The 13,152-nt window shown below is 42.4% G+C and overlaps 1 protein-coding gene across 2 annotated transcripts in view; it reads right to left on the bottom strand.

Moving 5' to 3' along the window:
* ERG (ETS transcription factor ERG) overlaps positions 1–13,152 on the bottom strand; it is a 64,812-nt gene that overhangs the window by 33,596 nt on the left and 18,064 nt on the right. For both annotated transcript variants that reach the window (XM_037377505.1, XM_037377504.1), the window contains exon 2: positions 188–405. In XM_037377505.1, coding sequence (XP_037233402.1) covers positions 188–405 — 218 coding nt within the window. The remainder of the gene's footprint in view (positions 1–187; positions 406–13,152) is intronic.

Consider the following 13,152-nt stretch of genomic DNA (forward strand, 5'->3'; position numbering starts at 1 on the left):
ACAGGAAAAGGGCTGGTAGGCATGACCCACAATGTACTGGAGATCTGTAGGCTTCTGGGACGGGAGCTGGTGGCCAGGTGGGATATCTTGGGGCATCTAAAATGGTGTTAGATTCACAGATTTAGACAACTGAGCTATACCCATCACAAGAAAAAACGTACTTGAGCCACAACACTGGCCTTATTACCTTGACCCATTAACCTGGTTTGGGTTACACTCCATCTTGATGGTGACTCTGGCTGGGGGCTGTGATAACCAGTCTTGCTGGGGAACACGCGGACTCATCTTTGATGTCTGCCCATATTCACTGGAAGAGGAGGCCGTCATCTCTGTCTTCGCAAGGTGGGGTGATCCGTAGGCACACTCGAACAAGGACTGGTCTTCACTCACCACTGATAACGCTTCCTGCAAACCAGAGAAGAGGAGTCAGCGTGACCATGTTTCAGAGAAGATATTACAATGTCCCCCAAGATAAAAAGGGCTTGTCCATCTCACAAGAAGCTAGTCACTTGCTTAAATGATTACTTTTTATTTTAAATTATTACTTTTTTATTACTTTTTAGGCACACCACTGCTGTCAGTGGAACTGAGGACTCACTCCCACCAGTGGCTGAGAAGATGCACAAACACGTTACCAAACACTAGGAATAGAGGCCAGGAGCTGGGAGGAAGGAGGGAACAGGACAGGCAGCAAAGCTTGGGCCTCCGGCATTCCAGGTAGGGATGCAGAGGGCTAGATCTGCTGGGGGCGTAAGCAAGCTGCCATCGCTGTTTTAACTGCCCCTGCAAAGAGCGACTGAAAGCCAGGCCTTGCTGACTCACTGGGAGCTCCTCTTCCTTCCTCTGGGACACAGGCCAAGTCCCTTCTGGACAGGGAGCTGAGACAGCTGGGCTCAACCTCCAATCCAGGGACCCTGCTCTTTCTGCCAGCATCTGCTGCCAGCTCCAGCAAAGGTGCCTGACACCAGCCCTGAGAGGACACCATGCCCACTAGCTGCCTCCCTGTCTCTCATGGCAACCCTTCCTGGCAGGCTGCCTGGCTGGGCATCCCACTCTGGCTGCAGGAAGGGCTTCCCTGGCCACCGTCCCACACCGTGGCAGCACTGTGGTTATGGCCCTTGAGGGTGGCAGGGATCACGAGGCCCTACAGTGGCGGGGTGGATGCCATTGTGGCTGGCTGAAGACTGGACAGGTGCCAGAGGGAGCAAAGGCCACCCTTTCTCTCCATGGCCATGCATTCACTTTGGCACCAATTCCTTCCCCACATTATCTGGAGCCGAGCCGTGGAAGCAGGGAAATGCACCGGCCTGGCTCGGGAAGGCAGCGTGCCCACCAGGCCCATCAGGAAGCTGCAGGAGGGGCTGATGCTGCTGGAGGGACCCATCCTGCCTGAGCCAAGGGTCCTCGGCCATGGGAACTGGTCTGGGCTCCCACCCTCCCGCTGGCCCCCAGCACTGCACAGGCTCAGGGGCTACCCCTCCAAAAGCAGCTTTCCAAGGAGAGCCCCACTCTCCAGGGGCTACTTAGGGGGAATGTGGGGCATAAGGGTGTAAACGGACAGTAACCCAAAGCGCGACTCTCTCCTCCCGCCCTGGCGCTACGGCTCTGCCCCGAGGCGAAGCGGCGCAGGGGTGCAGGCCGGCACCTCCCTTTCCCCCATGTGGCCCCTGCCGGCGGCAGGGGAGCAAGCCCCAGCACCCAGCACCCAGCACCCAGCCCCAGCCCCCAGCACCCAGCCCCCGGCCGCGGAGCAGGCCGGCCGTGCAGCAGCGCGGGGGCGGCCTGCCGGCGGCGGCTGCAGGCGCGGGGCCGGGGGCGGGGCGGGAGGGGAGCCCAGGCCGGAGGGGAGCCCAGGCGGGAGGGGAGCCCAGGCCGGAGGGGAGCCCAGGCCGGAGGGGAGCCCAGGCCGGAGGGGAGCCCCAGCGAGGTCGGGGCAGGGTGCTCCGCGTGTGACCGCACCCCGGCAGCGTGGGTGGGCCCGCTGCTGCCAGCCCTGCCGCTGACGGCCGGCCGATGGGGGACAATAAAAACACGTGGCCCTGTCAGCAGGGGAGGACGCGATGGAGAGGGGAGAGAGAAAAGAGGCAGAGCCGTGGAAGTCCTCCGATGCTGGGAAGCCGGTGGCTGCCTGCAGGCTCCTGCCTTCCCCAGCTGCTGGAAGACAGCTTTGCACAAGCTCCAGCAGTCACACGCTGCCCTAAAAATCAGCGGTTGTATTTGTTCGTTTTAAGGGGGCATATATTTATCATTCTTTTTATTCGCCTGGTTTGTAAACCCTCAGGGTGCACTCTGTTAATATTCATAGGTTTCTTTTGCAACCGCAAGGGCAGGAACATAATTTTCTTCTTATTACTTCTCATGAAAATTGAGATCACCCTTTAATCTCTGGACTTAGGGAATGGGATCTCAAGCAGCCCTCCAAATGCCACAAGACTCATGACTGAATCACAAACAGTAACTCTTCCCACCACAGGCCAGGATGCAAAATTCAGACAGTGATCTGCACCATTTCATTACTGATTTTTAGATACCATTTGAATGCAAAGGTCACCACCAGGCTACCACCATTAATATTAACTTCCCAGTCAGCACCCCTGCTTTGCACACTCTTCCACCAGCCTGCACCCAGTTATGGAACTGCTGCCTCTTGGCTCTCTGGGGGTGTGCTCTCACACACTTCCATGAGACAAAAGGGATGCCAGAATAACACCCCTCCTTTTGCCATGCCTCTCAGACTCCTGTGGGTCTCTGGCCTGCTAAAAACTGCTGCTGTTGGTGGTCTGAAGCTTTTCCAATGAGCTATTTCTGGGAAAGCCTGCAAGCAGCTCTTGCTTTTCAAGGAGGGGCGGGGGGAGATGGCTGCTGGTCCCTTGTTCCCCAAAGACTGCTCCCTGGCTACACTGCGCTGAGAGACAGCAGGGAGACTTGATGTGCTTGGATAGTAAAGTAGCAGGGATCATATCACAAGAAGAAAGAAAATGTTACACCGGAAGGAAAATAAAAAGTTCTTTCTCAGCAGTCCATGAGAGTTTTCCTTTTAAATATACATATATATGTATATATACACACACAGACACACGGCATGGCCAGGTGATCACAATGCATCCCATGCTTGAGACTATTTACCACAGTTCCCTCTTTTCTGCCCCACTGTAGAGCTAATACATGAGCCACAAAAACATGTAATGAAGTGTTAATTTTGGATGAGCTAGCTCCAGTAAATACATGAAAGTGTTAATTATACAGGAGAAAGCAGATGTGAAACTGCAAATACAATAGGCAGAATATTGGTTTACTCTCTAAAACATTTACAAATAGACCTTTTCAAAACAGGCATCAAACATTATTATAATGGCTATATTTCACATCCTCCACCACACAAGTGAAACAAAGCAAATCTGTTCTAATTCCTATTAAGCTTGACTCCACCTAATGTAAGTTAATACATGAATACTTAGTGTAAGTATAAATGAAAACAAAAACAAATATGGGTTTTCTATTTATTTGCGTTACTAATGAGAGTAAATATTGCTTGTGCTATGGATGCATAAAGAAGGAAATTATGCTGCACAAAGAGGGAAATTAAACGCATTTTAACTTCCTGAGGAGTACAGCAAATGCTGGAAATATGAGCCAAATTAATAGGGGTTGTGTGAATATCGAAAAGACTATGGCAAAACCAAGACAAACATAAATGAACCCAAGAGACAGACTCAGACTTCACATTGCAGGAAAAAATGCCGAGTTATTCACCAACAAAGAAAGCTCAATTTGCTAGCTAGCCTTTTGTTCTGGTTTAACAGCAAACACTCATCTGTACTCCATCCCGCTAGTTATCAGCTATTGCATGCTGACAGGTCTGTAAAGGCTCTGCAGGAATAACTGAGTTTCTGCCAACTTTACATGCTCTTGGGTTGGTCCTTATGTGGAAGGTTTATTAATGTGTACCCTATGACAGTGCATATCTCTGATATTTTCCTCTGAGTTCTCACTGATCTTTGTGCTGGCCTGCCTTGAAGGACAGTAGGACATGTATCACCGCTCCCTTGAGCACATTACAAAAGCTGAACTGGCCATCTAATCTTTTGCATAATTTTGAGGAGTCAGCATAACTAAGGAGCATGGTCTAAACTAGAAGTAGCCTTACTTCCTCTTTAATCATCTTTTCTCTCTTCTCACACATAAGTGAGATTGAGGCTTCAGCGTGGGAAACATAGAAACTATGTTTAGCATCTGTTCTGCTACTCCTGTCAGCCAGGACTCAGGCAGTCATACTGACTGTCCTCTCATTCAAATGCAGCCAGGATCATCGATATCAATTTACCAGCGACTGCTACAGGTGATATACCTGTATGGTCCTTGCATATCCTGATGCACAGGGAAAAGTTTTCTGTAACACACAGGTGGGAGCTGTGTGTCCAGGGTTGGCAATGGCTGCCTTTCTTCCTCTCAGTAATCTTTGAAGTTGAGGATTTCCAGCCCAGGCTTTCTGAATCCATTGACCTTGCAAGACACAGTGATGCTGAACAATCAGAGCTCATACAACCTGATATAACCTCATGTGAAACTCATACTGTGCAAAAGCACAGAAATAGCATCAAGAAATATGAAGCATTTCTCAGCTATGCAGGAATGTCTGATAACTGGCATAATTTGGCATCCCCAAAACCAGATAGAAAATGTCCTTCAGCTGCTCCTTGCACGCATCATTTCATCTTGACTTTCCCCGATTTCTCTTTACTAATTAAAGCCTTCAAACCTTAACCCTACATAAGCTGTGAAAAGGCAGTTCTACCAGTGAACTACTATACTGAACAGTTGACAGTAAACAGTATGGATGTTTCTTAAACTCAGGGACTTAAAAATGTACTTTCTGCTATAATTCTAAATGCAAGCTCGTGGACCAAATGTAACATAAAAATTGTCAGCATTCACTGTGAGGAAGAATAGCCTCATGGTCAGGCCACATATAAATGTAGACAAAACTATTAATTCTGACAATATTTGGCAAGGTTTTTTTACACATGGATGCCAGTTCTATTTCTAGGAAATACTCTTCATTACTCATTTACATGTTAATCTTTTTTTCTCATCCATATTAATGTTGTTTCTGGAGCAGTCTGGCAACATCAGTCAGTAAGTTGGATAAAGCAAGGTAAACATTAATAAATGTTATTAAATAGCTGCATTATAAAGCTCCTTTCAATCTTGCCAAGTTTTGTACCTTTATGGTAATAATTTTAGTAGTGGATGGGTCATCTTCCTGGCTTTCACATGACAATAGCATATTCTCGTGACATGTCAGAACTGAAGCCTCTCATTTCCAGTAACTAGTGTCTGGGGTAACATAATACAAAGAAAGCAACACATACAGCTTACAGTGGCAGGTGGGAGAGGTATTTCATGCAAGTCTGTGAAGTAGAGCTGTTGGAAATATTATCTGAGGTCAATATTGAACACAGATTTTCTTTATTTCATCTTCCTTTCTCCACCTACTGAATTCCATGACATCACCAGCAAAACATAAAAATCTGTTCCTTCATTAAGGTTTTTTTGTTGTTGTTTTTTAATCGCTTGTTATGGAAAACCTGGCTTCTCACTTGGACTTTCCATACTAATGATAAAAGAACAAAATTACTTTTCTATTTGGTTTTGACTTCACTGATAAGTTAAAGAAAAAAAGAATATCATACTGACAAATTTGTAGAACAATAGGTACAGCAACGCCTTTAAAGTAGGCATAAAGTCATTAGGACAAAGGTGTTTACTTAATCAAATGCAAGATTACTTGGCCTAGAAGCATGAAGTTACAGGAAATGTGATTGAAGTAGTTCCCATCATAAGAAGTATATGCAAGCTGACCTGTCCTTTATATGCAATGTCAGGAACTAAGGACAAAGACTTTTCCTAAAGCTTGCTCAAACTTAAGAAATAATTAATGGAGACAATAAAGTATGCAGTTATCTAGCATAATTTGCTTGTGTTGAGAGTTATTGGGGAAAAATACTGCAGCAGGATTTTAAAAGACTTTGGAGGCCATTCTAACCTGGCGATGCTTTTTCTCAAGTTAATTCTGATTAGGGAACATTCTGGCTTGTGTGTGACATATATTTGTGCACTGTCTCTCCATGTCACCAACCCAGCTCCCATTTTAGACATGACACTACTTCCATTCATTTGTACAACAATCTAAATGAATCATGTCTCCCAGTAGTACACTCATTGTAAGTATGTGTATATATGTGTATCTCAAAATATTCAGCTCTGTTCTTTTTGGGTTTTTTTCAAATATTTCAATGGTTTATTGCTTAATCCGTTACAGAAAAGGTTTAGTAGATCTTTTTTATCCCCATTGGCTATCCAAAGTCTATCAAGTGATTCACTGCTCAAAAAAAGTGCATCAATAATTCTGAAAGTCAATAACTTACTGGCCAGAACTGCCAAAATCCTAGCAGGCAACAGCACTCTAGTATGATGAAGAACATTGGCCACAAACCAGTAGGACACTAGGTGAGAACTGCACATAAAGAGAAGGACACATGAGGAGACACAAATACAGCAAGAATCCTCGTTATACATTGAGGGATGCTGCAGACAGTAAAATGCATTTATTACTTGTCAAGTCAGCACTCCTACATTCCAAAGAGGACCTGTTACCCTGGACTATGAGGGACTGAAGAACTTTTAATTAGCATTGCCATGTGTCATTGCATTTATATAATCTCTTTTTTGACACCAGTTTTATGATATTACTCCCCATTAATGTAAACAACTTTTACTTCTTTAATCTGATTACATGATTATACATACATAAGCACAAGCTTACACCTCCATACAGCCACAATCCATTCAGACATAGGCTGTTTCCTATCACTTGTCGGATGTCTACAGTTGGTCAGAAAAATTAATTCTCCATTCTACAAAGAATTCTGATATATTGGGACTTATTTGCATTTAAAATTAGACAAAAAGCTGTTATATGAAAACTTTCACCAAAATGTTTATTAAAAGGATCAAATGTAACTCACTGGCGTGTGTTTTGCAGATGTTAAAACATTCTAATAAACAGTTACATTTGGAGAGGACCTGCATTTTCTGAGAGAAGATTGCTCTGATTAAGACCATGCAATTAGCTCTATTGTTTCCATGCTTTTTTGCACTCGCTATCCCTTATATACTTGAAAATATTGGTTATTAAAATTGTGTGTAATCAAATTACATACAATTGTAACTGAAAGAAAAAAACAGGTAAAAGGTGCAAAAGAGCGCACAGTATGCACCTTGGTACAGCCACTCCAAACTTTACCAAGTCACTCTTCTCACTTGCTACTCTTCTTTCTGTTCTTCCTCAGACTGTACCTTCTGATGCTTTAGGAAGTTGTTTATCTGGAGTGAAAGCCTAATTTCAAACAGGCCAGGAATGTCATTTCCACACTGGAACAGAGAGCACACGCAAGGCTGGACACCAGAACCTTGCAGAGCAGTGGGCAGTCTTCCAGTCTGAAACTCCTCTCATGTCTGCAACAGGCATCACTGCACGATAAAGCAAGCTGTGGTTGAACTGCTTCAAGAGCTTCTAGCCTAAATTTGCAGTCCTGCTTTAAAGCCAAGTCTTTGAGCCTTGGATTCATTGCATCCAGCAATAATCGGTGAAACTAAAGACAAATGATTTATGTTTTACCCTCGCTATAACTTATTAATCATGATGCTCTTACAACTCTCTTCTGACCATTTGCAAAAGAAGCGATTTCACAAGATATTCAATATGGTGTGTGGAACATACTGGAAAAGGTTACTACTTAAAATGCAGTCACCTGAGTCAGGAATTGCAGCACACATCTGGAATATGTTTTCCTTCTAAATCTCTGAGTCTTGGATTCATTAGATCAGACAAAAATCCACATATTATATTCATGAGAGAGTTCAGGAACAACAAAAAGCTTTGGCAAGTACAAGATAGGAAAGACAGATGTTGTCCTCACCTCCACCCATAAGAATCTTATTGCCAGCTCAGCTAACATCCTCCACCTATTTGCAAAAAAGCACTTGGATAGCCCATGTTAATCCAAACATAGGCTCAGTGCTGCCACTTATCTGGTATCTTCACCTCTTGCTGAGAAAAATATGAAGGACGTTTGGAAGCAGAGCAACTGCCACAATGCCACTTGAAAAAAGGAATAACCAAGCATCCATCAAGATGATGTTATGAAATTGCAGGCTAAATTCATTTCTGGGAAACAACAGCAGATGTTTAAGGACTGATCCTGCAGCCCTTTTTGTGTAAGTCATTCTCCTGGCTTCACCAGGACTGGTAACGTGAACGGAAGCCTCATGGCTAAGTCCAAAGGTTTAACGTTTTGTGTCTTAATGAACAAATTCTGAAACAGTATAAGCTCAAATGTAGACTGTGGTGCTTTATCATAATTTATAATATATCAACTGTCATTCCTGAAATGTCAGCAAACCTTATTTTTGCCCAAGCTGGTTTTGACACCTCCTTTCATCATAGGGTAACATTTGTAGCATCAGGTATTCAACTCCAGGTCTCCAAGTACTTCATAAAATAAGAAAAAATCATGTTCCACTATTGCAGATGGGGATACCTTGATAAGAATGATTAAAAATGGGTCTTGATTTAGAAAACATATCTCCCTTATGCCAAGCTCCACAGCATATTTGGGAGTACCCTGCATCTCACACACTAAAATAATCACACACTAGTACAGTTAATAAAACACTAACTTCCAGAGATCAGGAAGTGTCCATGAGCATCTAGTTTAAAGACCTGTCATTTCACAACCAATTATTTCATCTGCAGTCTTTATCTGTCATTAAAACACAAATTAATAGTTTAACCCCACACCAAGAATTGATAAATGGAAATAGGAAACTCTTTCATACACATCACATGCCCTGGACACCATCAAAGCAACACAGTGGGCTTGTTCAAATGCAGTGATGAAAGCCTCCACCCTGCATCTGCTTCAGTGCATGGTGAATGCCCAAGGGACTTCAAGAGGGGTATGCTTGGAAGCAGCTCTGCCCACACAGAACCACTGTAGCACTGCATCAGGCTTCGGAATGAAAGTGGACCTCAAAATTCACAAGACTATAAAAAAAAATTAGGGAATACAGCAGACAATCTAGTGCTATAAAATTATGAGTCTGGTTCCATTTTCCCTCCTGCATGAGCAGAGTGCTGGTAAATTATTTAAAGACTGAGGCAACACCAGTTTTTATCTACCACACCAGCAGCCAAACCACCAGGGTTAGGTGGCTGCGGGGCGGGAGCACCACAATGATCGGCTGGGCTCAGAATATGTATTCCTGAATTATTATGTCAACCTTAATTCACCAGTACTAAAAAGAATACAACTGTATCCTGCAGATTGTATATTGTATATGCATTTTTAAAGAAACTGTAGCTTTGTATGCTTATTTTAGCACTTCCATCCATATAAAGAGCTGTAACACTGAAGTTTGAATGACTATTTTTTCAGTCAATACAATAGACTTTTCTCCCTTTTCATCTTGATAGTATTGTCAATTATGAACTGTGAAAGCTTGAAGTTTTTTCCTCCTTCGTGCTTGGCTGTTAACTTCTAGGGCTTCAAAATGTCTAGAAAACTGGGAAAACTTGGATATAAAACTCCTTTTCATTTCTGCCTCATCACAGGGCTAGCCTGTTGCTTCTACCTTGCTTTTCTAGTATAGGACTTTATCAATCTGAAGGAGCAGCCAACCTTCTACTTAGTTAAAAAATATAAACAGCTGGGGGGTTTATCAGCAATATTTCAAGCAAAGATTTGTTTGGCAAAACAGGTGGCAGGTTTGTAAAGTGGCCCGCAGCCCAATCGGAAGTGAACCGAGGCCGCATGCCACACCTGCTGTGAACTTGTGCTGATAGATCAAAACGATATCGGGAAAGAGTCTTGGGACCAAAACAGCTGCCCAAAACAAGACACCAGTCCCATTCCAGACATTCAATCATATCCTTTCCATGTTTCCTCTGAAAATCTTTGGCATCACAGGTAGCTCCAGCAGTTTGAATGGGATGTCTTCAAGAATTACTGCATGTTTATCGGAGTTCGTCATCTGGCCTGAACTAATGGCTTTGCTTGAACATGGTAACTGCCCTGGTACTCAGGTTTTGGAAGTTTTATTGAGAAAATTCTTAATATAAAGATACCATGATTTTTTTCTCCCTTATTCAAATGATTTGTCCAGTGTTATCACAAGAGGGAAACATTTGCAGCTCTTTTTCCTACCATTTAGCCAAAACTACAAGATTATGTATTACATTGACACCAAGTTTCATATTTGGTAACTGTGGTGGGTTGACCCACCACATATGTATTTGTATATATAATTATATACGCCCATTATATATGTACACATGAGTATATGTACACAGACACATTTTAGATAAACCCATCCTCAATCTTTGAGCAAATATTAAAGTGAAAATAATTCAGGCATTGTTAAATTTTCTTTTCTCTAAGGCATACTATGTACCAAAGACAAACTCATCAGCAAAGCGATGAGAAATGTATAGGAAGGAATGAAGAGATCTTTACAGCTATTCCATTGAAAGAATTAAATACTAGGGGTAAAACTGAAAAGAGCATCCAAATTAGTTTCCTTTCCAATGAACCTTTGGATTTTATCAATACCTAACAGCATTAGGGAAATAACACTTGGACAATGGCCATGAACTGAACTTCTAGGTGACCCATCACTTCCCTGCAATGCCTCTGTGTGTGGTGTTGTGCACGTGCGTGTGTATGCTTGTGGGTATGATGAGTGGGTCACTCACTTTCTGAAAGACTGCAGTTACAGGGGATCTTAGCTCCAAATGCAATATTTACTACCCCAAAGAAATCATGGGAAAACAAAAGGGTGTCCACTAGATGTGCTACCTGATAAATCTGGCTGGTCCTCTCGAACCAGCAGCCAGGCACAGAAATCAGCCTAAGGAAAGGGAGGGGGAACCGTTCTCAAGCATCTGCAGAGCTGCTTTCCTGCAGCTCAGCTTCCTCCTCAGGGACCCCTTGGAGCTAGAGATCCTCTTGCCTGCTGCATCAGGTTGACAAGGTCTCAGATGCTCCCCTGTGCTCACCTTCATACATATTTAAAATTCTTACCTTCTCATTTAGAGAACACTTATCACATCCAGCACTTATTACAGTAATTTCCTTGCTTGACAGCTTTTACAAACACTGCTTAAGCCATCTTTATTTGTACGGATGTTTTTATTTACTTCCAAATGTATGTCTTGATATTTTTTACTGACTTCTCTGCATTAGATAACTGGAATTAAAATGCAAATTGCTATTGCTTTTTAAAAATTCACTACATGAAGAGTGCCCCCTATTTTTGTACAACACTGTAACAGAAAGTCTTTTGTTTACATTGTTCTCCCTTCCTTTTCCTTACCCACCTTTTACTCTGGATCTTCCACGTATACACTGAATATATAAATATACAGCATTATATACTTCTCATGGTATTCCCCATTTTACAAGCATATGGAATATTGCTCAGATGGGTAATCTTTCTAAATTCAGAATGAACTTTCCAAGTATGCCCACTGGGTATGTAAAATATGACTTCCTGTCATGATAACCTTTACAGTGTATAGCCTAACATACTTTCCTATAATTGTTTTTAATGAATATCTTCATTCATACTTCAGCACACGTTACTTTAGCCATTTGCCACAAAGCATGACTAATGAAATTAATATGGGGTTGAATGTCACAGTATTAAGTCATTTCTGTGTGTGTAAAGATTAACACAGGAGAATGCTTAGTACAATAGTAATAAAGTGCATGGTTACGTTTAAGCATATTTAACCTGCTCTGTTGAAGTAGTACAAAATAAGGATATTGGGTTTTTTAACTGAAACATTAACTATGAGATTAGTTAAAGAGACTGGTAGGGGGGGGTGATATATTGCAGTTAGAGAGGCAGCCAAACCAACAGATCAGAAGGAAAATGCTGTTTCATACCTATGACAGACAAAGGTTGGAGTGAATGTTCGTTACTTGTGTGTCCCCCCTCCCCCTGCCAAAATAAATAGAAAACCCACTACAATAAACTCTCACATACACAAAAAAAAATGTGTTGTGACAGTCAAAAAAAAATCCCGATTACACCTGTTGTTTTGCCTTTAAACTGAGTTCTTATTACTTTTTTTAAGCAATGTCTTTCTAAATAAAATTGTCAGTCCAAAATCACAAAATACTAACAATTACTTTAGAAAATTTAGTACTTTTTTCATTATTTTCCCCTTTTTTAGGCAACTTATCTCACAAATCCAATGTATATCTTTATTGTGCAACTTGTGGCTCTGCAACCGTGCTTTCTGCTGAATCTCATATGCAGCAGAAACAAGTTGTGGCCCATTTTTAATTGTACACGTGAAGAAGAAAAGGAAGATGCGCATGGTGATATCTTTGATGTGGCAACAAGAAAAATCCTGCAGTTTTTCCCTGTAACAGCGTATCTTCTGGACAAGTGATTACCAGTATTATTATGACTCTTACTAAAACCATGCCCTGCAGCTCCAATATTGACTGTATTTTTCAATGACTCCAGAAGGACAAAATTTTAGCTCCAGAAGGACAAAAAAGACCACCTGATGCCATAGATGAAAAGTGAACTGAGAATGTCAAGGCCAATAAAGACATTCTCAAGTCTGGAATCCCAAGATATGCATTTACTACTGCAACAGAAAAAGATGATTTTCCCCATACGTCACTAGTAAGATCAAGTGTCTAATAAATATTACTGTATGAAATGAAGCTGTCTGGAGGCAAAGCTTAAGGTATGCTAAAAGAAAAGATTTTTATTTACTTTTCTTTGGACTGTATTGAAAAATGATCCCTGAAATGTCTTTCTATGCTGCACACCATGCCTTCAAACATGCAGGAGAGGTATGCAGGCTGTTTCTTTTTTATTGTTTCCCCAAACAAACCCATTTCCTACAAGCTGTTCCCATATCTTTTGTGCCATGTCCAGATTCCCAGAAAAACAGCAGGAAAACAAAGTGTGAACTCAAAACAACCCATTTCCACAGAACAATGTGCCATACCAAGGAGAGGGAGAGCTAGAGGGGGGAGGGCTGGGGAGAGGGGAAAGAGAGAGAGC

The sequence above is a fragment of the Falco rusticolus genome, chromosome 2 (genome assembly GCF_015220075.1).
Source record: "Falco rusticolus isolate bFalRus1 chromosome 2, bFalRus1.pri, whole genome shotgun sequence".
Classification (NCBI taxonomy): domain Eukaryota; kingdom Metazoa; phylum Chordata; class Aves; order Falconiformes; family Falconidae; genus Falco; species Falco rusticolus.